The sequence below is a fragment of the Lepeophtheirus salmonis genome, chromosome Z (assembly GCF_016086655.4).
Source record: "Lepeophtheirus salmonis chromosome Z, UVic_Lsal_1.4, whole genome shotgun sequence".
In the NCBI taxonomy this organism is placed as follows: Eukaryota; Metazoa; Arthropoda; class Copepoda; order Siphonostomatoida; family Caligidae; genus Lepeophtheirus; species Lepeophtheirus salmonis.
Genome location: NC_092584.1, coordinates 784610 through 812532, shown reverse-complemented (window position 1 = coordinate 812532; position 27923 = coordinate 784610). Strand labels below are relative to the sequence as shown.

General features: G+C 33.2%; 2 protein-coding genes across 2 annotated transcripts; both read right to left on the bottom strand.

Annotated features, from left to right (window-relative positions):
- Nucleotides 1-1179: 1179 nt before the first annotated feature.
- LOC121130321 (carbonic anhydrase 12) lies at nucleotides 1180-5942 on the bottom strand. The gene is made up of 8 exons (XM_040726079.1): nucleotides 5808-5942; nucleotides 5217-5743; nucleotides 5132-5157; nucleotides 4931-5080; nucleotides 2839-2912; nucleotides 2578-2769; nucleotides 1396-1638; nucleotides 1180-1330 (listed from the first exon to the last, which is right to left on the bottom strand). Exons 2-8 carry the CDS (start codon nucleotides 5324-5326, stop codon nucleotides 1256-1258), a joined length of 870 nt encoding a protein of 289 aa, XP_040582013.1. The 5' UTR covers nucleotides 5327-5743; nucleotides 5808-5942; the 3' UTR covers nucleotides 1180-1255.
- A 3001-nt stretch (nucleotides 5943-8943) lies between these two features.
- LOC121130572 (ionotropic receptor 25a-like) lies at nucleotides 8944-23806 on the bottom strand. Its single transcript, XM_040726319.2, is given in 5 exon segments — nucleotides 8944-9175; nucleotides 9231-9409; nucleotides 18753-20627; nucleotides 20630-20902; nucleotides 23629-23806. Coding segments are annotated over 5 exon segments (2652 nt in total). The 5' UTR covers nucleotides 23792-23806; the 3' UTR covers nucleotides 8944-9013.
- Between the last annotated feature and the right edge of the window lie 4117 nt (nucleotides 23807-27923).

Sequence of the window (27923 nt, the reverse complement as noted above, 5' to 3'; positions counted from 1 at the left end):
ATATATTATATTATTTCTATGAAGAAATAGCCAAAATTTCTTCATAAAAATACAAAATGGCCGATATATACATATAATATAAACAACGAGGGATTAACAAGGAATTGTATTCCTGTTCTTTTTGGAAGCGGAGTATAAGTAGGGAATAACTTATTATTTTGTATATTAATGGGAAATAATAAATTATGAAATAGCCATGACGTATCAAGGGAGAAGAGGGAATCCACAGCTGACAACGAAATACTTAAGTTATTCTTGTGTTAGGGAGATAACGTCGCTATGAGTGTTTTAAATCGTAAACAGAAGGCTTATTGTTACTGTTCTGTTATTTTGTGAATAAGTCCTTTTTAAAAATGTCTAAAAATGAACCCCTAACTTTATATTCTTAATTTTTTTTTTTTGATTTAGGGATAAAATAGTCCATATTAAGATAGAAATATAAATCTTTTACTTATAAACAATTATGTTTTTGATGATAAACATATTTTCAAGACATGAAATATTTTGAACCAAAATGAAAGGAAAAGGTAGCGTTATATCTTCGCAACTTTTTAAATACTATCATACTGGAACACAAGAGACTATAAGGGACAGATCAAGAATGTTTTTTCTTATCTCTAATTCACTTTAATATAGCTTAGAATATTTTTTAATACAGACCAATAATAGTTATTTAACTAATAATAGGAACGATTTTGAAGTCTCTCTACTCGCTTGACAAGAATCACAATAATGAAAGAGCATATGCCAGTCCAAAATGAAACAGAATGAATCAAATATTCGTAATATAATTTAAAAATATAGTATTAATAACCAAGATTCGTCCCAATGACGTCGCCAGAAATAAAAAGAGAGATAAATTTATTTAATAAATATTTTGTGCATGCCCATCCCTTTGCTTGTTGCCTAACCTTGTTCTATTAACATTGATCATGACTATGTATCATATCTTTATGATCATTAATCAAACATTTTTAATCATAATTCATAATAGAGGTTTTAGAGAGCAAAAAAAAAAAAAAAAAAGTTCCGCTGATAAAAAAATATAATTTCTAAAAAAATACGATTCATCGTTCACTCCATGTCTGTAATTTAACATTGATTAAAAACTCGTTAATAAGTTCAGATATGTTCAATTTGATCCACTGCTTCTCAATGTAAAAGAAAATAAATTAGCCATAATGATAATAATTTATATTTGGTGAGATTATGTGTCAGTTGTAAATCAAATATTATAAAAGAGTAAATTTTCAACTCATTTCTGGACTTGCCGCACATTATTAATAATTCTTTCACCCTTAATATTGCGAATATTCTGCAGAATATGGAGCTGTAAAAAAAAGAAAATAATGCATAATTATGAACCAAGCTTAACAGGATGAATATATAACATACTTGATTAGTGGATATATAATAGTTATCATCCGTAGATGGTTGATTAACAAACCACAAAAGATCCTTGGAACAAGGAGGTTGCGTGAGTGTTCCTTTATAATTTCCGAAATTATAATTCATCTTTTGCTGAATAAATTTTAAATAGGATTTAGATTCCACGGATACACCGACTTTATTATTAGGAGAGAGATCCGTTAGAGCTTTAAACAATGCTTGATCAATATCTGTTTTCTCGTTATGGAGCTAAAGAGAGAATATAAAATATATGTATTTTTAGTTTGATGTATACAATTGAGCGTTTTCCTGATACATTAGTATCATTGATATCGACCATTTTGGGGGCTGAACAATATAGTTTTTATTCGAATAAAAACACTTTTTTTATTTGCTTTCCGTTAAAAAGTGAATTTTTTATTATAATGACAAAATAGGACCAACAAATAAAAGGATTTATACCTCACTGCTATCAAAAATATTCATATCCCTCAAATGCCTAGTTTTATTATATATACTACATTTTATATGTATTAAAAATATGTTATTACATCTCTTTAGAATCTTATTTCCATATTCTCGACCATAAATGAACTATTTATAGGGAAATATTACGATATTTTTCTCTAATTATCCTACTTCTCTCGTCCCTAATTGATCCATAACAAAACTAAATGAATAAATCTAGCCATTTTATTTGGATGTTTTCTACCTTTTAGTTACATTTAATTAAAATTAAAAGTTTATCGTTGTCATCAATTGTATTCAATTATAAGTGTTAAGTTTTTTTATATTTTTAAAGTCATTTGATGGAGTTTCATCAGGATTTATTCGAAATTTGGTCGATTTTATTTACTAAAAATATCAAGGGGTCGGCTTCAATTAGGGCTGTCTCAGTCTTTATTTATTTGGTCCAGTACAGTCTTAGGATCGGCCATATTAGTCCTAAGAAACAGGTCCTTTAGACTGTCAGTCCTTCGGTCTGTTAGTACTAGAACTGATTAATGAAAAAATAAATAAAGTTAATTAAAATTATGAAGGACCGAACTTTATAAGTTTTTAAGACTAACATGCAGGATTGAACTCGACAGGACTACAGTCTTCAGTCCTAAATAACATGGCAAGATACTTCCTTCAATTATGTTGCAATTTATGTCGTCAGTGAAAAAGTTTTATATAAATATTTACCTTAAAAATGAGTGAAATGGCCATGATTGAAGGAATAGATCCTTTGTTGTTGCTTTTGTTCGCATCTTCATAATGACAAAATTTTCTTGAGTCAAAGAAATACAATTGCATTTCCATTACACCGGATTTAATGTTATCAATTGAGTGTTCCTCATATGGCCAATGAAGATCAATATGTGACAAGGAAAAGTTCTTGGATAAAAAAATAATGTTTGTATATATAAAAAAACTTAATGAATTCAATTTGTGATCTCTTATTACCTTACTCTTTTCAGTACTTTTTAAAGAATCCAAAGTCAGTGTTAAATGTTTCGAACTTTGAAGTAGTAATCGTACTGAAAAACAAACATAAAAACACTACAATCATATTCAATTTCATGCAAAACTTTAGAATTAAATAGTATTTAATAAATAGAGGTGGAAAGATACTTGAATAAGAGTACATAATTATAATACTTGAAACTTCCTTGATGATTAGACTTAGGATTTGTGAGGGATCCGTCAATCCTTCTCAAAATTGCTCTCTTTGATATTTTTTTGGGAAAAACTGCCCATCCTGCACTTTTTTGTGTAAATATTGCTCATTTTTCTAATCTGGCATGAAATAAACAGATAAAATTTGGATTCTACACAATAACTTTTGATGATTTTTTTTTTTTCGAGGGAAAATCCAGTTGCCAAAACCCTCTTTTATTAGGCTCTCTTTTAGAGGTAGAAATATGTATATGATTCAATCAGGGTAATGATTACATGATTGGATAGGCGAGGAATTTGACAAAAAGTTAACTGTTGAATATTATTGAATCATGCAACAGAGGAGAAATACTTATTCGCCAAATTGTGAAATCCTGATCTTCTATCTATGAAAAAGGTTGAACGTATATCAGTGGTGGTAATGATAAGATGCGTCCATAGAACATGTCTCCTGAAGATCACGTTAACTTCCAATTTTCTCCAACTACTAATGTGGGCAATGAAGTGTCCTTTCGTATGTTCAAAACGAGCCATACTCATCGAAGGAAAAAATTAACACAAGAAAAATCTTTCGAAAATCTTGATTTGTCGATGTGATAAAGCAAAATTTATGAATAAATTATGATAAACATAAACAACTCTAATTACTTTAAATTATCTTTATAAAACTGTATTATCTCTAAATACAAATGGCTCCATTTTGATATTTTGTGTGCTCATTTTTCAGCTCTTTTATGGTCATTTTGGGCCAATTTTTTTTTTTTAAATGTCTTAAATCTATTTATCATACTATAACTTGAACTCGTTCGGAACTTAGTAACCACGCCATTTCAGCCGAATGAGTTACAAGAAAAGACCCATAGTCCTAGTTCCGACAAATTTTTATTAGGACCGGAGTAATAGAACTGCAGACTTTTTAATTTTTTTAGATTTATCCAAGACTATGGACAACTCAATTGGAGTCACATTTGATTAATGGTTATTCCATGATAGGTATGCCACGGGTAAGTACAAGTTATTAAAATCTGACTAAACTTGGGGGATTTTTCAGGCCATGACTGCACCTTTAAAATTTAAGTATTTGAGCTGAACTTGAAAAATAAAATGTTGCAGCATATGGACGTGACTTAATGGACTAGTGAACAAGAAATTGATAGGTGAGATCGAACACTTAAGTCTATATTAGGAAATTGGAATACAAAGACTTTCTTCCACTTCTAGATGTGTATTTTTCCCTTAAATGATTTTGCCTAGGGACATTTTGCTTTAAACCATTTCAACTTACAGTCATTTTGTCTCAAGGATATTTTACCTTAATATATAAATAAATCAGATGTATACTTTGGTTTTGTTTATTTTTAGTTAAAATTCCTGATCCCTTGGAATTTTTTAATCCAAATATGTTCTGTGTATTAATATAAAACGCATTAAATGGCTGTTTTCTGTTGAAAATATGGTGGAATCAGGCCACAAATTTTCAATGCATACAAAGAAATAATATCACTAAGTAATGAATTCGAAACGGAGACAAAATTGTTAATGAAATTAGGATAATAAGAAAACCAAAAATAAACAAACAAAGCAAATATTCGAATAGAAGAAGTTCTACTCACTTCTTTGTTAGTAATTACCAATAGACATGATGGATTATTGATATTAGAAAATACTCATGGATTGACGAACAACCATAGTATGGGGCAAGAGCATAATTCCATTATTATTCCAATGGAAGACAAACCTTCAATGCATATTTTGATTTAAATAAATCTAGTTTATGTATATTTTAATGCAAAATATCCTTCATGCAAGATGACTTTAAGGCAAAATGTCCCAAGGAAAAATAATTTAATGCAAAATTACCGGCACCAAATTTCTATACCTCCATTTCCTGTATTGATGGCGATAAATGAGACGGAAATGTCGAAATTTTTGAAAAACATATTCTTCTTTAAATCAGATATATCTTTGGAATTAATGTTCATGGGACTTTGAGGAGATCCTTTGCACATTGGATATACCTCTTGCCATTCTAATGAAGAAAAAATTTAGTATCAATGGGGATCAATAGTGAGATACAAACCCTCTTGAGCATCATAAGACCATATCCTAATCATAAACAAATAAAATAATATTAGATTTTCAATAATCCCACAAACTCAACCTACTTTTGTGGAGATATTGGATCAATCTCCACATTTTCCTCTATGTCCTCATTATGGTCCTTGCAGTAACAGGCATTATCTTGACAAATCCCAACTGCCGAATCCTTTTTCATGAATTCCCTACACTTAAAAATACAAGTTTCCAAATCACATGCAACTTCGTAATCCAGATAATCAAAATTAGAATCTTCATCTGAATAAATGTAGTTAGTGTCTTCTTGTGGAGCATAGGGGAGTGGATATGGAGAATTATATGGCCCAAATGGGTCAGTATTATCAAACTCTGGGGAATTATAGAACCCATCTTCATATGAAGATAGAGAATTATCAAAAGACTGAGGAAATGTGTTTTGATCGTATTGGTAAATATTATTTAGTGGATAGGGATTGTGAGGTAAAGATGGAGGGGCATTTAGGTTTGATGGTGGTTCTATTAGTCCATTACTAGGATCAATATCAGCCGATTCACCAAAATTGCAAGGACTTGGAAGATCCCCCCTCAATCGGTTCTACATAACTACGAAGTTGCTCTTTGAATAGAACATGTTTGGAGGTTAAAGGAAATATGGTTTTTTTATGGATATTACAACTTACCATAGGAATCTCCGGAAACCAGGACTAATAAGCACCAAAATAGAAGGAATGTTGACTTCATAGCTGAACCTTAAAAAAGTAAAAAATGTTATATTAAGTAAACACATTTAAGTTATTCCCTTATCTTTGAATTATTGTACTTAGATAAGGGACATAATCAGTCTTTGAACCTTTCTTCATAATTTTTCATAAATAGTTGTATTAAGTTTGGATCCTTCTTTACTTTCAGGATCCTTAATTGCTTTGAACAATGGCAAAAGAATAAAGGCATGGAGGTGTAAATTCTAAGAATTTTCAAATCCTGACATTAGAGCATGAACAAACTAAAAAATACATCTTATCCGCAAGGTGGTGTGACTATATGTAGTCCGAGTTAATATAAGCATAGATTGCATGAAGGCGCAGGTGGCTCCTCTATGGGATAATAATAATTATCATTCTGGGAGTTGAATTAATTGTTTGGGAACAATTAATTTGGTATTTTTTCTCTTTATTTCAATGCTTTATAAGAAGTACTACAATCCTCCAATTTAAGCCAAATATCCCTCGTTCTAGTCGTTAACTTGTTGCCAACGAGAATCCAAGTTCGTAGTGACATACTCGTAGAAGCCCTTGTCCCAATTGGCTAAAACTAGGACAAATTTGTACCCCCAAGCGCATTAATCATAGACAGGAACAGGTGATAGTCACTTAGTGCCCGATCTGGACTGTTGGGTGAATGTAGATATAAGAACTTCCCATGCAAGCTCTCGCAGCTTCTGACGCGTCATCAAAGAAGTATGCGGCCTGGTGTTATCTTGATGATGTCTCCTATTCACGAATGATGGTCGTTTCTGTTCGATCACCAGTTTTAAACGGTCGACTTGTTCATATTAGAGGGCAGAATTGACCAAAAAAAATATCATTGGAGCCTTTGTTGTCCAACATGAACCAAAAGAACATCGTCCCCGTATACATTGCAAATTTTCGTGGTAGCTTTCGACGTGTTTTTCCCTTTCAGGTAGTAAAAATTTAAAATAAGGGGAAGTTCTTCCTTTGATACCTCCATACTCGACGCAGGACTGAGCCAGTCAAGTGCGATACTATCCATTAAGCGTTTATAGTATACAATCACACCTTTACAACACTTTATCGTATGATACGATGTGAGCAATAATGATCAAGATACACTTATTTAAAAAAGGAAGGCGGAAGTACGAAATGACTATTTCACCAGCTTAATATTTTGTTGCAATACGGTGCTACTCTCTGTCATCTTATTTACAAAGTACAAAGTTTGAGAAAATCATATCATTCAGGACGTTTTATTATGCTAACTGCAATCAACCCAGTGAATAAGGAAATGAACACAAATTCAACTTTGTATCTTGAAGACATGAACATGTACATTGTACAAGGAGTCCCTCCTTATGGGTAGGACCATAAAAACATTTAAAAATCATAAATTAATTTAAATAATCGGAACTTTACTAATATTTATTCAGCAACCTTTGAATTTACAAGTTTATAAATGTAATAAGGGCATAAGGAAAACTGCATGGGAGAAAATTGCCCGTATTTTGTTCAAACTTCATGATGAATAATAACAAATTATAAATTCACTTAATATTATTTATGACAAATATCTAAATATATTTGTTTGTTCTATATTCTCCAAGGTAGTACCTTCAAGTGTAAGTAATATTATTGCAATAGAATTTCCTTGCAATTTTTTAAATTTATCCAATCTTCTAAGAGGGGGGAGGGATATACATAATTGAGGGCTTCTTAAAATATGGTTGGTTACCCTCCACCCTCGGATTGGCCAGGGGTATTCTGGGATTACTAAAAATCATCACCAATACATCCAAGGAATTTCTCTAATGCCAAATATAGTTCAGAGCTTTCAGGTTGTGCAAGGTACTTGGGGGTCCCTCTGAATCATTAAAAAGCACCACCAATACATACAAGGAATCCATCTTATAGCAAAAATAGTTCCGAGCCCTCGGGTTGTGCGAGGTGCTTGGAGGTTACCCTGGATCCTTAAAACCCACTGCCAATTCATCCAATACATACAAAAAACTCCCTTGTAATAACAAAAAGTAGTTCCAAGCCCTTTGTTTGGACGTAGTATGGGGGAGGGGGATACCCCTGGATCCTTAAAACCCCCGCCAATTAATCCACTGCATCCAAGGAACCCCCTCTAATAACAAAAAATAGTTCTGAACCCTTGAGTTGCATGAGGTACCCTGGATCAAGTACTCCGCGCAACCTGAGCGCTTGGAACTATTGATATTAGAGGGGTTCCTTGGATGTATGTGATACTTTGGAGGCGGTCTATCCCATAATACCTACGGGACCCCGGACAACCCGAGGGCTTTGAACTAGTTTGTAATGTTAGAGGAGCTGGATGTATTGGCGGTGGTTTTTATCAATCCCACACTACACCTTAAACCCTTGCCAATCCGAGGACGGAGAGTATTCAACCATATTTTAAGGTGCCCTAAGTGATTTATTCTATTCTCCTTCTATATTGCAATAATATTACTCTCACTTGAAGGTGGGGGATGGAACAAACAAATATGTGGAGATATTTGTCATAAATATAAAAAATACAGGCAATTTTCCTAAGTGGCAATTTTCCTCCATGGCAATCTTCCATGAACAATTTTCTGTTTTCCGGGCATGGTAATAAATAATAAACCAAAGTTTATGGTCTTGTTATGAAATTATTTATTACTCTTCTAAATTATGGACCACAAAATTATTAATATTTCCGTCTAATTATGTCCTCACCTTTATTGTCTATTTTTGTTGTTGAATTACATACACTATCCAGGGACGTTCGCTGGATTATATTTTGGTAGGGGAGGGGAGTTTTATGATTTAAAAAAAATAAATCCATAGTTGTTTTCAAAAATAAAATTCTGGGGAAAAAACCATAAGTATTTTCAAAATTGTAAATTTTGAGAAATAAATTGAGAATTTCTTTTTTTAAATCCACAGCTGTTCTCAAAAAACATAAGTAATCTTGACTCATAAAACCTATCATTCACCGAGTTTGAAGACAATGGACCACTAAATTTCCAATTTATTAAGTAGTAGATTAAATGTACCACTAGATAAACTCTACTTTTTTAAATAACTCTAATTAAAATAGACAATTTTGAGCATCAAAAGTAATTGTTACTCAATTTATTTTCTAGAAAATAAATCACATTTATATTTTAATAATAATTATTAAAAGGATAGTTTGATCGAGATTTTCTTCGGCTACGAGTCTCATTATTTGATATAGTATCCAGTGGAGTGCTCATTGGGGTCACACGTATTTTTCTAGTTCCAACTTTCATAATATCATCCTTTGAATTACCCTTTTGCGGTTTCGTCTGTAAATAAATATACAATTAACACATAAATATGATTTGTATTTAATCAACAAACAATCTCTTGTCGATCTCTTTGCTGTTTTTGTTTCCAAACTTCCACGGCCAAAACAATCATGGATAAAGCCAAGCCAGCTAGGGCTGCTAGAAATATTCCACCAAGTGATCGTAGTGTAATGCCTTGTGATTCATCCAAAACAGGGCATAAATCCCGTTTCGCAATATTCCAGTACTTTTCTAAGCGGAAAAAATAAGAGTGATTTAGTCATATGAGATCTTAAATTTTCGCCAATCTTTTGTGTAAGTTGCTTTAAAAATACGTACTAAAGTAATCTACAGGAGTTAACTCTTATCACGGTTTTTGGGATCAAGAAACATTCGGGTTATACGGGAACTTTTTGAGAATAAATTACCTTTCAAAGTCAACTTTTTACAATTTTTCCTTTGTTTATTTTAGTATATTTAGGCAATAATTTTTTTTAATCATCATACACTATTTAAAATAATGTATAACAGAATTGACCCGTATAAATTAATTTTAAAATGTAATCTTAATTGGACATTTACTTGGTTTTTTATCTATTTTTTCGATATTGTAGAAATTAAATATACGGAACTTATCAAACATTGACGTATTCTCCAACCTAGTTAATAGCAAGTTTATATCTCGAGTATTAACCAAAAGTTTTAAATCTAAGTATCAAATCAAATACTTACAGGACTCGTCTCCAATATGAATATATAGTCATAGCATGAACGAACTCATCAGAAAAATCCCCTGTGTTTGAAAACACGTTATATGTATGTATAATTATAATATTTTCCCAATAGCAACTCTATTTTGAATGTTGAAATTCCTCCTCTTTGTAGCTTGATGTAATTCATTTTCAAGCTATCCTCCCAAAGATATATAAAAGGTGGCTGGTATTAACTGAGTAACACCATAAGCTCCTGCCACACTCTTCTGAAAAATCCTCCTTACCTTCATTTGACAAATATAATTAAGAGATAATCTGTCAAAAACGTACATATTAATCCTCGTACCCTACAAGTATATGATGAACATCGAATGTATTTTATGGATCACACCTGTTGTTTTTTGAATTGGTATTCTAAAAATGTGAAATATTTTTTACTAATCGATTGTGATTTTTATTTAACTCCTAAGTAAGTTTTGAACTTCTACTTCTATTCCCACTACAGAGTGCTACAGGGAAATTTTAAGCGTCATTAAAATGGACTTTTTTGCAGTTATTAAGTTTTCAGGTGACATCTCAAGCAATGTGCCGATACATGCTTTGTTTTTCTTGCGCATGGTTTTGATTTGATCAACCTTGGACGAAAAATGATAAAAGAGGAATCAAAAAGTGAAAGGGTTCCGGATCTACTCGATCCGGATGTTGATAAAAAATAACTTCTAACATTGTCGGCGTGACTGTGAGGACAGTAAAGAACATCAGGGTGGCTAGGGAGAATGAGAAATGGGTCAAAAGGAAGGTAGGAAGGGGAGGAAATGGTTTAAAGTGAGATGAAACATTTCTAAAGTCCCTAGAAGCCAAGATCATGGACGATTCAACATGCTTTGGAGTCGTGGCCTCTGATGGGAAGAAACGGGATCTCTTCTTCTTCAAGCCCAATGAGAAAATCAATTGGGACTGAGGCCGACTATAAGGTCCTTAGGTAGAAAATCTTGTCCTCGCTAAAGGCTAACTATCCTAAAAACAATCCAAGTGTGTACCAAAGACGGTGCCCATAGCCATACGGCATTGAAGACACAGAACTTCTACGAGGATCACTTTGCTGACTTCTGAGACAAAACCTTCCTGTCTTGATCTCAATCCCCTTGACGTTCTGTTTGTGAACAGTCTTAGAGAGCAAGATTGAGAAGACATCACACAGAAATGTCCGAGAACTCAAGGCCAGCATCAAGAAGTAACAGGCCAACATGGCTGTACATTCAATTATATTCAAAACTTGATGGACCATTCGTGTGTTCTACTAAAAGACAGAGAGTAACCTCTAGGAGTTATCTATAATTGTAAGCACTTGTTGGACTCAGAGTAAAATGGAGGATCGACATTCTTGCACATGTTCTCCCCCTTCCTCCCAAGGCACAGCAGATTGTTACCATTAGTGATGAAAATCATGTGTATGATGAGCATGTTAAAAAAATAGAAACCGAAAATCAACATGGTAACCCTGAAAATTTGAAGAATGTTTTAGAGGAGATCAGCTACAGTCTGCTTTGACAAGGGAGGAGGGGGAGAAGGAAATAATCAAAGGCATTGGCAAGAATGACTCAGAGTTCGATCCTCAATTCTACTCTGAGTCCAACAAGGATTTACAATTATAACTCCACAACAAATCCTCAAGGTTAATCTCCGTCTTTTATGAGCGCACACAAATGTTCAATCAGGTTTGACATATAATTGAATCAATTTAGGGGTGAAAGTTTACTATTTAATATTCAAATTACCATAGAAACGGGCCAGCTAAAAAAATCACACGATTTACATCACGTGTTACCATGTTGATTTTCAGTTTCTTTTATTAACATGCCCAAAATACAATCTGATTTCGAATTTGTTGAATAGTATATATTACACCATGCCGTTGCATAAGGAAATATTATAGCAAACATTATTTCCGCCAGTGATTTTTCTTCGAGAAAATTTGGCCCCCAATTTATTTTTTATATATTATCCGTTCAAACTTTACTGTTGTATTTCAATCATTTTAATTAAATAATTAAGAGAGGAAGAAAAAAGGAAAATAATTAATAAATAACAATAAAAAATGAATGATCAGTAAGTTTTTATACTATCTGGAGTGGCAAAAGCTCCAATCAGGCAACTTTTCTGATGAGAAATTCCTGTTGGTCAATTCATATGAGCTTTGTACAATGATATAGAGATAATATTTGTAGTAGTTTTAATTTTATAACAGCATCATGTGGTTGTTTAATAAACCCTTCCATTTGGACAAATATTTAAAGTCCCAAAAAATGACGAAACCACTAAATTTACACAATTCAAAATCAAAATTCAAGTAAATCATATTGATATTATTTTCTGTTTTCTTCTTTTCCTAGCTATATAATTAATCTGATGGAGATACGCCCGTAAAGTTCGAACCGATAAACTAAAAAGGCGGCGAATATGTCATGCGGTTACAAGCAGCCAAAATGTGGACGGCAAAACCCCCCCAGAACCAATATAGGTAACTGAAGTTTGTTGTAAGGCATAGGACTAAATGTTGTATGGGTTCGAATCCAATAGGGATGTAAATAATCAATGTATAATCAAACCTTTTATCAAAAGGAAAGGAACTGTTTCTCATATCTGAATTTGACTCATTTCCGAAACGTATCCTTGTTTACGTAACATTGCTAGTCAAAAATGTGGTTTTTTAGCACAAATTCATCTATTATTAATATTCTTTATATTGGAAAAACATATTAAGGAATTATTCAATGTTTGTAATGAAATATTCGTGACAGAAATGTTGTCCAAATAAATGGAAAATTTTAATTGCCGATATCTCATAATATTGTGTGTGCTTGTGGAATGGGGGGGGGGAGGTTGCTACGAGGTCAAGAGGCAAGTGTTGACGTTCATCAATTTTTAGCAAGTTTCTACAATCTGTGCTACAGACTAGTGACGTGTCAGTCATATTTTTAGACGCGAGGACCGTGGTCTAGTCTTGTACTATTTGTCGGTCCTTAAAGAAAGTAAAACCGATATCTTGTGACGTCATAGAGTTAGTTTTTCTTTTGATTAATTTTTCTAACGACTGCCTGCAGGTAAAAACGTCAGGGTAGCTTGCTAAGCTACAAATCATTCTTCTGATTGCCATTTTTATTTTTAAATACCGTCTGGTCATATTTTCTGCATCAATGGGGCAAATACAGAGTTATGGCCAAAAATTTGAAGAATCATTTAATTACAATTACAGCTTATCTTCGTATGTAAAATGTACATGAATATTAGTATATTCATGTAAAGCTTGGAATAATCAACAAATAAACATCACAATTGATGTGCCCAACTCACGAATTCGTAATTAACACATGGATAGGAAGAATTACTACTTAAGAATAGGCACTTGATAATTCATAATTAGCTAACTAGGATAGGTAAAAAAAAAAGAAAAAGAACTGTGGATCACTTAAAGTAAACCGGTTTTTTTTAGGGGGGGGGGGCTGCAAACCAGCAGCTATCAATCCATTTTTTGGCTCCAGTGTGAGAATCAAAGCATAAATCATTGAGTGCGTGGCCATTATTTTGGGCATTTTTGGCGTATATCAGGCTTCAAATAGGCCAATTGTTGTTGGTAGCGATCACCCTTAACGGTTTGCCTGGGATGTAGAAGGTCATACCATATGATACTCCATTGGTCCCCAAACACACACGCCTTCTTTCCCCACTCTTCATTTCTCACGTCAACTTCAACATTTTGGAATTTTTCAAAACCACCTGAAGCACTGTGCTCTCCTTAGAGCATGTCCACCGTAAGCTTCCACAAGCATTTGATGGGCTTGAAAGGGGTTTTCTTCAATTGGTAACAGAGAAAATCAATGATGTCCGCACATTGTAGCTTGAGGGCACAAAGTTAGACATTTTTACGAGTGAAAAAAGTGCGCTGTTGAATGAAACTATACAGACAATGAATGAAATATTGTTGGCACAAGTCAAAATAAGCATTTAGATTTTTGGACCAGTTTATAATGTCTAACTGGCGATACCTATGGACCAGTAGTCGAAAGTCTCATTTCATAGGCGCATACCTCGTATATATATATCTATATATAAATACTTGGTGCCCCACCTCTCTCAGATTTGGATCATTTTTGGGACACCAGCTTAAATTCATGAGTAAATTAAATATGCCGAAAATCAGCACATACTTCTTAGTCGTTTTTATTTATAGAGAAATCCATAATTATTAAGGAATAAAATATCGAAAAATTTGGAAGACAAAATTTATTCCATTTAAAAAAAAACCAATCTTTTACTATTTTACAATACCGTACTGCGTACCGTGAAGGGTGTACTGTAGTTAGTACCGGATGCTAGTTTTAGCATACTGTCCCAGCCTTATTGTCTATATATTCATATTACTCTCGAGACTCGGTCAAGCACAGATTTATTTTTCGGTTCGGTCTTAAGTGAATTTTTTCTAAAGAGGTTTTTTCTGATTAATCAGTCCAAACCGATTACCGATTTGTTTTGGTCTCATATATTATGATATAACATTTTTCCAAGATCAACTGTATAAGATACGACAGGATCAAAGTTAAGCTGGATCAAAGTTCATTGTACTTGCATTTGATGTCATGTTATAAACAATTTATCTGTTTAAACTGAACTAGACCGTATGGACCGATCTAGACCAAATTTTTAATCTATAACTTTTCCAACAAAAAATATAACGTCTGTGACGGACTTCCAAACCGAAGCTCAACACTAATTCATATAATATAAGTCTATAATTTTACATCGGCGGAAGAATAAATCTCCTGTAAGTGGTTGATTTGATACCTAGACTTAAAACTTTTGGTTTTTACTTAACATTCAAACGTACACTTCAAAATGTTCCTGAATAAATATTAATTGAGTTTCGATTATTATAATTTTACAGTGTTGAAATTAACGGACTAAAAACCAAGTAAATATCCGATTAAGATTAAATTTTGTCATTATTTAACATGTACAAATCTGGCAAAAACATTCTTTTTTGAATAATTTATGATGAATAAAAGGTTTTTATTGTCCTAACCAAACTACAAAAAAAAAAACAAAAAAAAAACAAAGCAAAAATTGTACAAAGTGGACTTTTAAAAATAATTTCTCTCATTTTACGGGACTTAGTACAAAAAGTGAACCCGTAAAACGTGGATTTTTCTTCTTACAGAAACTGCAATAAGCGGGGAGCCCCGTGGGGGGAGGGCATATCAAGGGGGGCGTGTATTTAACACGGCGTTACCTTGCTAACACAAAAATCCCCTATGAATTTTGTCGCCAGCTGTGGATTCCCTCTTCTCCCTTGATATGTCAAAACTATTTCATAATTAAGCCTTTTTGATACACAAAATAACAAGTTATTCACTACTAATGCTCCACTTCCAAAAAAACAGGAATACAATTCCTTAATAATCCCTCGTTATTTATGTATATCATATATCTATCGGCCATTTTGTATTTTTATGAAGAAATTTTGGCTATTTCTTCATAGAAATAATATATAATATATACTCTTTTAATCAAACATTAATGAGGAATATTGTAATACACTATCGAATAAAATTCCTTGTAGATTTTAATAATATGTAATTTATTTTAAAAATTGTGAAGAAATAACATGAGAATGATAGTCTGTGAGTATATTAGATATAAATAGCAGTTGGTATGATTGACTTATTTGGCTAACTACCCGATTATTTCAGACTTTTTTTTACTCTTTTTTTGGGGAAAGGTTGCTTGATAAAATAAAGATAACGATGTGATAAGGTTGTACAAAGGGTGGACAAAATTGGAGAGGGAAAAAGACGAGAAAAGGCACAAAATGTATTAAATGGTAACATTATTTTAAGCTGATGTAAGTTATAAGAAAGACCTATAGCTTATTTTATTGACACCTAAAGATAATCATAAAGAGGGAAGGGATCGGCCTTCATTAGATTCTCTTCTTTGAATAGTCTGTCCATGGATCAGAGTGAGTCGGAACAGTAAAAATTCAATTGACAATTTTTTTAAATAGTAAATTTAAAAATGTATTAAAAATAGTGAATCTACGAAGAAATAATCATTTGAACCTTATTTCATGATAAAATAACTGACGTGTTAACGACAACCTACCAGTAAAACAGAATAAGAAATTAAAAGTTATTCCCCATATACCTGGTTGAATTTTGAGTTAAGGAAATACAAATGTATAGTATATATGTAAATACTAGTGTTGAATGCAGTTCCAGGCCGAATTTTTGTCCATTTCGGTCTAAACCCTTTACCGCCTGAATTTTATTTAATGAATTAAAAAGAAAATTCTCATTTGTATAAACTTTTATGGGCATCAGGATATAATATAAATGAAAAAACTTCAAAAATATTTTTTTACAACAAAAATATCTTAACAAGACTTTTTAATTTCCTTCAAAAACATATTCCTTATATCAGCATACACCAGCTTTTCTCACAATTAGGTAGAGGATATAGACTTGGAAATGTATTCTTACACATGTTTATTTAAAGAGAGATTTAGAAGTACATCCAGGGGGTATTTAGTAACTAGATATTTCCGATATTTCCAGACCGCGATTTCAGAACGTAGAGCAAATTGAATCATTTTCACATAGTGGAACGATATTTTTGGTCTCAATATATAAACCAATTTTGCTCAGTCTCAATCTGTAGACCGATTTGATCATTAAACTTCATATGACGCTATTGTGGAGAAAATAAATTACATTAATTTCCTCCACAATATTACCAATTTTGTAACACAACTGTCGTCATTTTCAGTTAATCTGTAGATTGGACTTGACCGAATTTTACAAGAGACGGATCAAGACCAATTTATTTGTTGGACAGATCCAGATCAAGACCAATTTATTTGTTGGACAGATCCAGATCAAGACCAATTTATTTGTTAGACGGATCCAGATCAAATTTTCCCTTGAGAGCAGTCGCGACCAAACTTTTATAACTTATTAACTGCTTTTGAACCAGATGTTTCGTCTCCAATCTCTGACTTTTTTTTTATTTTTGCGGCAGATGTGATATCCAGTCATAAAATGTAAAAAAAAATAGGTAATATAAAAGAGAGATCATTTCAGGAAGTTTGCACTGGGATTCGAGTTCTCTGAAAGATAATTACTTGGTTCTGATCGAATTGAAAATAATGATTACTCAATATGTCAAGCTGACACATTAGATTAGGCTGGGGCTAGGAAGCGGAGAGGAGTTAATATATTTCATGAACTATCTGATTGATTTGAATCCAGGATCATCTTCGATAGGGGATGACCGAACGGGATTCATTGATTATTTTAATGATTTATCCTTATATGCTGTGATTTTCTACAATTGGTTTCCCTGATAAATTCACATGTATTTGAAAAATAGACCAATCTTTTAAGGGGTTAAAGGACCGAATTAGTTCAGTCTACTAAAAATCAAAACGTTCTCAGATTGAACTAGGATTTTCTGACTGATACCCAACTCTAATGGAAATGTAGACAATTGGTTTAATAAAGATGTCCATAAATAGTGATTCTTAAAGGCTACTTAAATCATGGGCTAAAAAGTACGGGTTTGATGGGGCCATTACTTTAATTTACCCCATTTTCAATTATTACCTACCTTCAAAAGACTACTACCAAAATTTCATGACAATCTGTTTTTAAGTTTGTGAGTTACTGTGCTAAGTCTGAAGCTACTTTTGTTCTTTTCAAACGAATGGATCAAAAATAATTTCCTGTTTTAATTTTGCACTGCTTCTTAATGGTAAAAACTCCATTCAAGTTCAGCAATGGCTTCAAAAGCGTTATGGAGATTAGGATCCATAAAGAAAATTTAAAAAAATGTTATAAAGTAGGTTGGGGAAAAAGTAATTTCGTATTTCTGATCCTCTTTTTAAACTAAATATATCTTGTTGATTTTTGATCAGATAGGATCATACAATAAAGCATTGCAAAGATGTATGTATTCTACAAACAATTTTTGACCAATGTGGGACTTGTCCGGTTCAGTTGTGAATTATAGGTCCTCAGTATGGGGTCTCAAAGGAAGAAATTCGTGATATTGTACAAATCTACTACATGAAAGAAAAAAACACAACGGTAGCGTGTATTGTGGGCAAATACTCTTACGATTCGTGTAGCACAACAGTGGTTTGAGGAATTTTTTTTTATCTATTCTACCATCTACTGTGAAGAACTCGACTGTTTGAAGCTGGTGATTGAATAGAAACGGCCAGCATTGATGAATAGAAGACATCAGCACGAAAATGCCAACATCCACCCTGACGTCGGCACTTGGCACCAAGTGACTAATACCTGTTCCTTTCTATGGTCAATAATCTTTGGGTTAAAAATTTGGCCTCAATAGGGACCTCTGAAAATAGGTTGGTCGAGTTTTTTTGCCTGTAGGGTCAAGGGCTTATACAAAAAATGCCATTAAGAAGTTGGATTCTCGTTAGCAACAAGTTATCAAACAGAACGGATCATACTTTGCTTAAATCGGATGATTACAAAATTACTTTTTCCCAAAATTTGTATATCAGTGGACAAGAATTCTGCCATTTTTTCACTTTGACTTTTTATCTTTTATCCCCTGCCATTTTGCCCGATTATCGTGTGCCCCTTCAATTGAATTTTAATGGTTTACTGTCTTTTTCCAACTCTGAATTACACATCCATTATTCATAGCTAAATAAATGGTTTTTTCGATGTACATATCTTTGTTTTCATGTTTATAATATGGACTTTGTTATATTTATATTAATATAACTATAAAAACGACTGTGCTAAGGTATATGCAAATTATATTTGCATACACTTTTATATTTATATGTCACTTACTTGTTAATTTTTCAAAGTATCTTTCCTTCTGTAAGGAGAGGATAGCCTTACTCAGAGGGCGCTTCAATCGACTCCCTTGTTGAACAGCAATGCTAACCGGCTGCTCAGCCAGAGGTTGACCCACAAGGATAAAATTACAGTTTTCATAGTAATGAAACTTGACTTCCAGCGTATCATGCAAAAAGGCAAAATCCCCATCCGTTGCAGCTTCTACACGATCAAATCCCTCCTTGGGGTTGGTCACAGTTCCAACTCGATTAATGACCTGTAGAATGTGAAAATATTGCTCTTGTATGGGATAATCCCAAACACGAAATTCGCTTTGCGTTTGAGCTCCGGAGTTGAGAGTCAAGTTCTTCCATTTCTCAAATAGAATCCGCTCCGCATTTGCCATGTTGATAAAATGTTGATGTACGATTGTTGAGTCGGAGACGGTATAGGTTATTTTGGGATGACGAATGAGCTCCTCCATGGATTGGATAGTTTTTTCTAGACGTTCAACTGTGAGGAAGGCAGCCAAATTGGATGTAAATGTGGCAAGCATGAGTACTATGAATAACCAGTAAGCAGCAACGAGTATTCTTCCACTTAATGCCTTAGGACATTCCCCTCCACCCTGAGGAGTTAGTGACGTAACTGCAAACCATAGACTTTCTCCGAACGAAAAGTTTCTACCTCCTTCAGGGTATAAATGTTTGGCGTTAGAATATGAATAGGGTGAAAATTTCTCCAGTATCCAAATGAGTATTGTTACAACCCCCACCGCAATGAGGGTTCCAATCCAGACCTCCAACTTTAAAACCGTCATAAATTTAAAAATTGATTGCGCAGTTTTCTTCTTTCGAATAATGATTGAGATCCCTGACATATCAATATAAGGTGTGATAAAATCAATCACTTCCTCCCGTTCTGTCGTCATGATCAAATTAGCTAAGCAAATATCAATTTCCCCAGAGACCAGTTTGCTCACAATACCAGTCCATGTTCCATTGTTCAGTCGTGTCCCATATCTCTCACTAACCACCAACTCATATCTAAAGATCATTCTCTTTTGAAGCTCCTGTAGGAGTGAAGGGAAGTATCCCTCAAGTTTGGGCTCCAATGAGTTATCTAGAACGCTCAAATCGGCTGTTTTAGTTCCATTTGGGAACTCAAAGTAAGCCCAGGGTAAACCCAAGACTAGGCCAACACGATAAATCTTATTTAATTTGGATATAGAAAAGTCCGGGTTAATCTTAAATTTGTTTCTCCATTCCCCAACATTCATGGTATCACTCTGATTTTTGTCATTGATATCAATTTTCAAGGGAAAGTATATACTTGAGCCCTCGGATTTTCCCTGTTTAAAACCAAAATACTTGGTTTTCTCAGTGACGTTGGTTATTACTGAGTAAAAATGCTTCGAATATTGTTTAGGTAAATTTGAGGAGCAGTCCCAGGATGGTGGAACTATTTTTTTGTCAGTTTGGGATACAGCCTCGACAATAATATCAAAAAATGTATGGGCCAAATACTCATCAGCTCCTTTGGTCCATTTTTTACAGGAACAACCCTCTTCATCTGCAAGTCCGCAGCAAGTATTTTTATCAAAAGTAAAGAATCTTACCATATTCAGAAGCTCTGTTTGATTAAAATCATCATAATCAAAATCCGTATGAACAAATACCCATGTGACGTCATTTTTAAGTATATTGGCTGATGAAGCACGTCTATAAATATCCACAAGCTCAGATGTTTTCCCCCAGGAAATATAATTGGTGGAGGAGGGACGCATTTTTTGAAGTCTCAATGCAGCATTCGGATTCGTTAAATCCGTTCCCGTGGTTCGTAGATTCGTTTGACCTAGTACAAAGAAAATTGTTTCGTTTAATGCTTTTCATCTTCCACAACGAATGAGATATCTGTAAATTTCATGTAGAAAAGAAGACTTTCAATGGCCTTAAGCAGAAGGTTTTTTGCTAGGTCCAACTTGAAGTAAGGGACACCATATGCACTCATGAAACTGAGTTGAGACTTAGTAGATCCTTGAACTCGGGCATCTACAATACCATACAAAGAGCTTCCGCCCTCCTTGATCTTGTTACAAATGAGCTCTCGAATCTCTTTGGTGCTCAAACTTTCTTTCCATTGTATTTGTTCAAAAGTGACGCCTAAAAAGAATAAAAATGGGATCAGAGATTTGATTGAACATTTGGGCTCACGCACTTTTTGTTAGAACTCACAATAAAATAGTTTATTTTAGTATTTAGGGACGCTGAGATAAGCAATTTGACCGATTATCTATATCTTTTTTATTAATAAAAAATATGACACAGCACGTCATGTCTCGTTACTTAACATATTTTAGCATTAAAGTAAAGGGAGGCACTTGTCACAGCACGTTATGTCTCGTTACTTAACATATTTTAGCATTAAAGTAAATTATTCATATTGACTTTTAATATCTTATTAAATGATAACAGAACTTGCAACAAAACTATAGTCTTGGAACGCCCAAAACTTCACACCCACATCTTTAAGCTATAGAAAACGTAAATGATCTTTAATTTTTTTATTTCCAAAGCCTTTTTTTTTTAAATCAATGTTTTAGATTATAACTTCTGTTTAGAGACATATTTCGAAATGAAATAACCATTCAATTGATAATTGAAGGTAGTCAAAATTGATAAGAAATATTCCCAAGATTAAAAAGATAATATTTATTTAGTACGTTATATTAAATACAGTCCCTCAAAATGGGTCCAATCATACCAAAATAAAAAAAATGGATTAGGTTACTGATATCTAATTAATAAATACTAATCAGAAACATTGAATATGTTATAAATAATTTCAAATAAATGAATTCTTTCTAATTACTAGAATTTTTGATTTTTTTTTTTGTAAATAGCTTTGGATTTTTGATTTTTTTCCAAAAAATATTGGAAATATAAATTATTTGTTAGAATTAGTCTAACTACCTTATTAAAAGGGGAAACCAACTGCGATTGAAAATTTTAAAGGTAATTTACGTGTTGTATGACTTAAGTAAGAACAATGTATATATATTTAGACTGTTGTGCGAAAATACTGTTGCATAAATTTATCCTTCAATCAAAGTTTCGAAATCAGTAATAGCTGAACAACAAAATAACTTAATTCGCGTCATTTACAGATTACTTATTAATCGCCAAAATGGTCCAATATACCAAATAACAAATCAGCTCCTAATTAATTGCTAAATTTCTATTAAAGGTTGAATTCGAGTATTAATCATCTCCGGGAAAACTGGAATGTACTCAAACTCACAATTGTCAAAGAATTACTCGAATTTTTCTGGGATTAATAATTTTTTTTTTAAATCTGCATTTATTTGAACTCGAATTCTAATCAAAATCTCATACAAATACACCTCAAGAATATGCAGTGCGACAATATGAAAACAATATTGAACAAAAATCAAGAAAGGGAGAGAATGGCAACTTATTTTAACTTCATATTAACTAATAGGCTAATATTTCATTATCATATTGAGTACTTAATATGCTTTGTAGTATTTGGGATAACAATGTAAAATATTTGTATCTTTAGTTTAGGCCATTTATTTGATTTCAGATACTTAGATTGAACCTCAGGCCCCTCTCAAATAAAATTGGCGTCAATTCAATGAGGACAACACTCTGTTATTAAATATGCATTTCATTTTATCACGCGGTTAGCGAACTTGGTAAAAAGAAACCCCAATATAAACGAAGTTGAACGATTATTATAATTACGTGATTTAAATTTTCAATTTATTTCCTAACAGTTATTGATGTGGTAGTATTATATACAATATTAGCTACAATAAACAAAGGAACGACTTTTAAGCAAAACATTTAATTCAATTTATTAAAGCCCTATTAAAAATTTGTCAAAAATATGAATAAATTCTAAGCATTTCATTAAAATAAATAAATATTTATATATGTTTGGATTTAATGTTTCTGAGGTATACAGAAAAAAAGTATGGGCGGTAAAATGTAGATAGGTTCAACGGTATAAGAAGTATTTATATAAATCAGGGGATCTATGATATCCCAGCTTACTAAGAGAAGCTTAATAAAAATAATTTGTTCATAAAAGTTGATGTTAATTCGTCAATGAATACAAATGTAATCCAAACTTGATTTTGAGACAAATCATTCTAGGTTGATTTTGTATTCACGAACAACATATGTGGATATTCTCCAAGAAATATCTTATTCGAACTCTAAAATTTTGCCTATTATGGCAAGAGGAACTAAACTAAATGTATACCTCAAAATTTCAAAAATTTTGAGTCGAATCCAACATTAGTTAATATGGATTGATCATTTATAACAATACCACATTAAAAGTTCTTTTTTTTTTTTACAATTACTGCCTAGGGGTGTGAGCAGGATTTAATAGGTCAAGAAAAAAATTCTGAGCGTTTTAAGCTTGATGTTTTTAGTGAGTTATATCTCAGGATTAAACTTTTTTTTTTAAAGTTTACCTTTATACTACCTTTGGGTTCTTACTTTACTTATTATTTTAGCAACTGGATTGATTTTTTTAGAAAGACATCAAGCAAATAATGACCTTTTTTCAGATATTTTGCATTTGAAAATATTTCTAGCAGATGCTCGATACTTTTTCTATGGTAAGGACAAAAATTTATCAATTTGGTGGAATCAATCCCCTCCATCCCACACCCTGGGATCACCCCTGATGCACCACTTTCAAAAAGAGTGCATTGAGCCTATGACTCAAGCAGAGGTGGCGATAGTTTCCATCATTTGGTGGGCTTTGCCCCATAAATTAGCAACACCGTTTATAATTACTTAATCACCCCTAAAAAAAAAAAGAGAGTAGCGACGCCACATGACTCCAGTACCTTTTTGGGACGATGATGCTACGGAAGACAGTATTTGTGAGAGGTTTAGACCCAGATCCATCAAATTGTCTCGATTGATTACAAAAATTTTGGGATTTTGACCGACTACGAGACTCACTAAAATAGCTAATATAGCAGATGAATATACTCTTGTTTTACTCATTACTCATTGACACTCTGTCTGTTGAACAAATTGTAGAGTACTAAACTTAATAAGAGACAGAGAGAGTGTTGATTGTATGGTTTATGAATATTAATGTTTCTAGAGGTGGTTATTTATTTAGGAGGACCTTTTTCTTTCAAAAGTTATTGTTGAACCTCGCTATAGAAAAAAGAAAGATATGGAGAGAGGAGTTTCCTCATTTTATCAATGGTGGCAATGCGTTTGAGGACGGTTTTTTTTTTTTTTTTGAATAATGTTGACAAAATATCGGATTAGAGCAAAGTTTGAAGAAGAAAAAATCCACGTTTTTCTTCACAAATGGCCTGAAAAGACTCGGGCATAAAAAGTAATTTCGTATTTCTTTTTTTTTACAACCTTTTTTGCGTAGTCCATATTACTCATTATGAGTTTCATCGAATCATACGATAAACTGTTGTAAATGTGTGACTGTATACACATTACAGTATTATGCTAGGCCGATACAGTCGGAAATTATCGTGTGTCCAGTATGGAGTTCTTTAAGGAAGAAATTCGTCATATTTAACATTTTTACTAACTGAAAGGGGGAAAAAAAATAAAGACCGTGCTATTTCTGAAGGAGATTATGACTGGCGTTGAAAAATGGATTACTTATGCTCATGTCAAGTGATAGAGATCGTGGTTGAAAGCCAAGAAAGTGGTAGTTGAAAAATGGTACTTATGCTCATGTTTTCTTTAACATGTAGTGCATGGTGGATTTTACTATTATTTCTAAAAAAAAGTATTTAGACCAAAAAAATTACTTACTTTCAACATAAATATAGTCAGAATAATACATATCTATCATTATTAATTTGCATTCAATGGGATATATATTGGGCATACTGATATCTATGTAAATAACATAAAATTTAGAAGCAATAATAAGTTCCTTATAAATTTGAATAAGGAAGATAAATTCAGAAATTTTCAAGTACAATGACGTCATACGAAGTTTAAACAGAGACAGCCGAGATGATTTTTAAACTGTTGTCTCTCGAGGAATACAGAATTCTGATATATTTTGTCAATTCCTTCTATCTACATTTGGCCCTAACAAAGCGGCCGGGGGGATCTTAATTCTTATTACTTATTATATATTAAACAACTGATTAGCTTGTATAATCGAAATGAATACAATTACATTATATGTATACAGTATTTGTTCTAGAGAATATATTGTACTTTTGAGATTTTTTGAAAAAAATCAATGACGGTTGATATATAAAAAAGAAATAAATTTGGTCTCTTATAATATTTGAGACCGAAAAAAATAGGTCCACAAAGTGGGACCAAAAAAATTGGTCCACAATCTGAGACCACAGTATGGACCAAAATATCGGTCCAAATCAGTCTAGAATATATCACTTCAGACCAAACCAAAAAAACAAAAAATCGGTGCTGGACCGAGTCTCAACACTCCATCTTGACAGTTGCCTCCAGAGATTCGACACTTATGTGAGGAATAACACACACCCTTTCCTCCAGACGCGTCTGAGTCCAAGGGGTCGTGCTTGGAGAGAAGGGTGGTCACATGTTGAGGTCCGAAAAGTTGTCTCTCTGGAAGTCCTGGGTCTTAGCGGTACAATGATACGTCACTCCGTCTTGAGTATAAACAAAGGTGTCCCGGGACTTTTCTCTGGCCCATGGTTGCATTTTCTTATCCAAGAGTTCGATGTAAGCATCTACATTGAGTGAGGCGTTCTTTCCGCTCCACAAAAATGGGAGGACCTACTCTACAAGGCACAAGATCATGGTTCCGACTCGACTTTGTTTTTTCTGAAGATATGTTTCTTTTTTGTCTGGATGTTCAGTTCTAATGTAGTGGCTGTTCTGTTTATTCACAGTGGCATCAACGGTGAAAAATTTTTCATCAGAAAAGAGCTAAACTTTGCCCGAATTTTGGTTGGCCTTGATTTCATTACAACGCCATTCCGGATTGACAAATAATACAATCTTTACCCCTAAATAATATCAACCCTGTATATTATAAATGTAGAAGGTTTTCCTATACCTAAATGGTAGAAATTATTTTTCTCCCTCCAAAATATCCTGATATAAGCAATGCTCTTAATTCAAGGGGTACCATATGTCTCACTCTCGTCTTCTCCTTGCGGGCTTTGTTTAATTACAAACTACTCGACTGTACAAATATAATCTTTCTACAATGTTTTACTAAAATGTAATCATTAGCTTTTTCCGTTATTCTACTTACAGACAGACAAAAAAATGATATTGACCTATAAAAATTTAATAGTATTTTACTCTGTATATGTACAATCTTCCTGGAATGTTTCACCAAAATCTTTAAAGACCTTTTATATTTTAAAAGATAAATTCATGATATTTTAAACTAATAAAGTATAGTGTTAAGGTAGTATTATAGGCGAAAGGTCACCTACAAGTGACAAGTTTTTGAATTCGACCTTTGAAATAGGTGGCTAGACAATGTGGGAAACCAGCACCTCTCAGTGAGATATGAATATGAAATTCAGAGTTCATTTTATGCAAATACCAGGTTTGGTGAAAAAATCTTAACACTTCGTTTTTGCTACATAAATCAAGGTTTTGTGAATGTGATAAAATTGTTCAGGTCAAATACTAAAAATAAACAAATACCAACACAAAAAAATTAAAAAGTTAAATCTTCATAAGTGTCTTAGAAGCCGAGAAAATGCCATCTGAACGGGACAAACGAATTTCGGTCCCCGCACTTTTCGACGCTGGCAAATAACTAACGGAGATTGAAAAACATTTGGGGATCTGCAGGCTAACCATCAATGCTGTTATTAAGTCGGAGACTTCATAGCAGAGTGCTCACTCGTCCAAAAAGGTTCAGAAGTGGTTGGAGGATAACTTGCCATTCTGGCCTAAGAAAATGTGGTCCCTTACTCGCCAGATGCCAGCCCATTGAACTTCAATTTTTGGGTGCATGTTTAATCCAAACCCGGCACCGTCCGTTACCCAAATATCAAAAACCTCAACGACACTGTCAACCAGCACTGGGATGCAATGACTGAGGACTCCAAATTTGAAACGGACGCAAGGCCTTCCGTTGCCGCCGTGAAGCCATCATTGCTACCAAGGGGGCTACATCGATGATTAGAGTAGCCAAGACATAATATTAGTTATTTTTATTTCATTAACTTACCCTATTACAACTCGTTGCTGAAATACATCATGATAAAGTACTAGATGTTAAAGTATAAAGATTTTTTCACCGGATCCGGTAGATGACTTAAAGGCCATATCAAATCTATAAAGTTCAACCCATAGGATAGCCATAAAACTTATTTGATTATAATAAATTTGATGAAATATTTGAATATATTGTAAACATAAAAACATTACAATCTGTTGATGTGCAAATAGGTTTGTATGCAATTCATAGCCCTTAATGTGACGGATGTTAACTCTGTATTGATACATGGGTATATTCTAGGAATAATTTTGGACAGAGTAAGTCGAATATAATCCTCCTCATGACAGAAATCTATAATTTGTCAAGTTCTTAAAGAATCAAAATCTTTTTTCAGTGTTTTTTGTACTATGGAAATTCGATAAGCATATCTTTCATATCAAACGACAGATGATTAGCTGTGACGCTGAAAAGGGCGTATCCAGCTTGTTTTGGTGGAGAAATACTTTTTTAAATGCTCCGGAAGATCACTTATTTTTTTTTTTTTACATTCATCGATCATTTCGACGATTAAATACAATCTACAATATCCAAGTCTTTTATTCAGGGAGGGTGACATACCTGATTGGCCGGTGCTGATTTCAGATTTTTGTGAAACTTTTTATAATGAATATGATATTTGCACTTGTGTTGTCCGCGAGAAGAGGCTTCTTCTTCATCACCAAAGACATTATCCTTTTTGATAGCCCCTCATGATTGTTTCCTGTGAAACCTTTAGGTCCTAGGCATTTGATCTCCAGGACTTCCTTGGTGGAGGCATGACCGGTCTCATTGATCATTTATGAGGACTTTTCTTATGGAAAGGCCACCTCAAGGCTTTTGTCCAGTGATTCTTCAGCTTCCAGAAATTTTTTTAACGTTATATACGGTCTTGTGATCCGGACCAGTCTGTTTAACAATGTCTCGTTTTGTGAC

Bases quoted from the DNA above. Each gene is read 5' to 3' on its own strand.
- LOC121130321 (XM_040726079.1), bottom strand. From the start codon at position 5,326: ATGAAAAAGGATTCGGCAGTTGGGATTTGTCAAGATAATGCCTGTTAC. The intron at 5,081-5,131 runs GTTTGTATCTCA...TTTCTTCATTAG, and splicing joins GTCTTATGATGCTCAAGAGG to AATGGCAAGAGGTATATCCA. The intron at 2,770-2,838 runs GTAATAAGAGAT...TTTTTATCCAAG, and splicing joins AAAGTACTGAAAAGAGTAAG to AACTTTTCCTTGTCACATAT.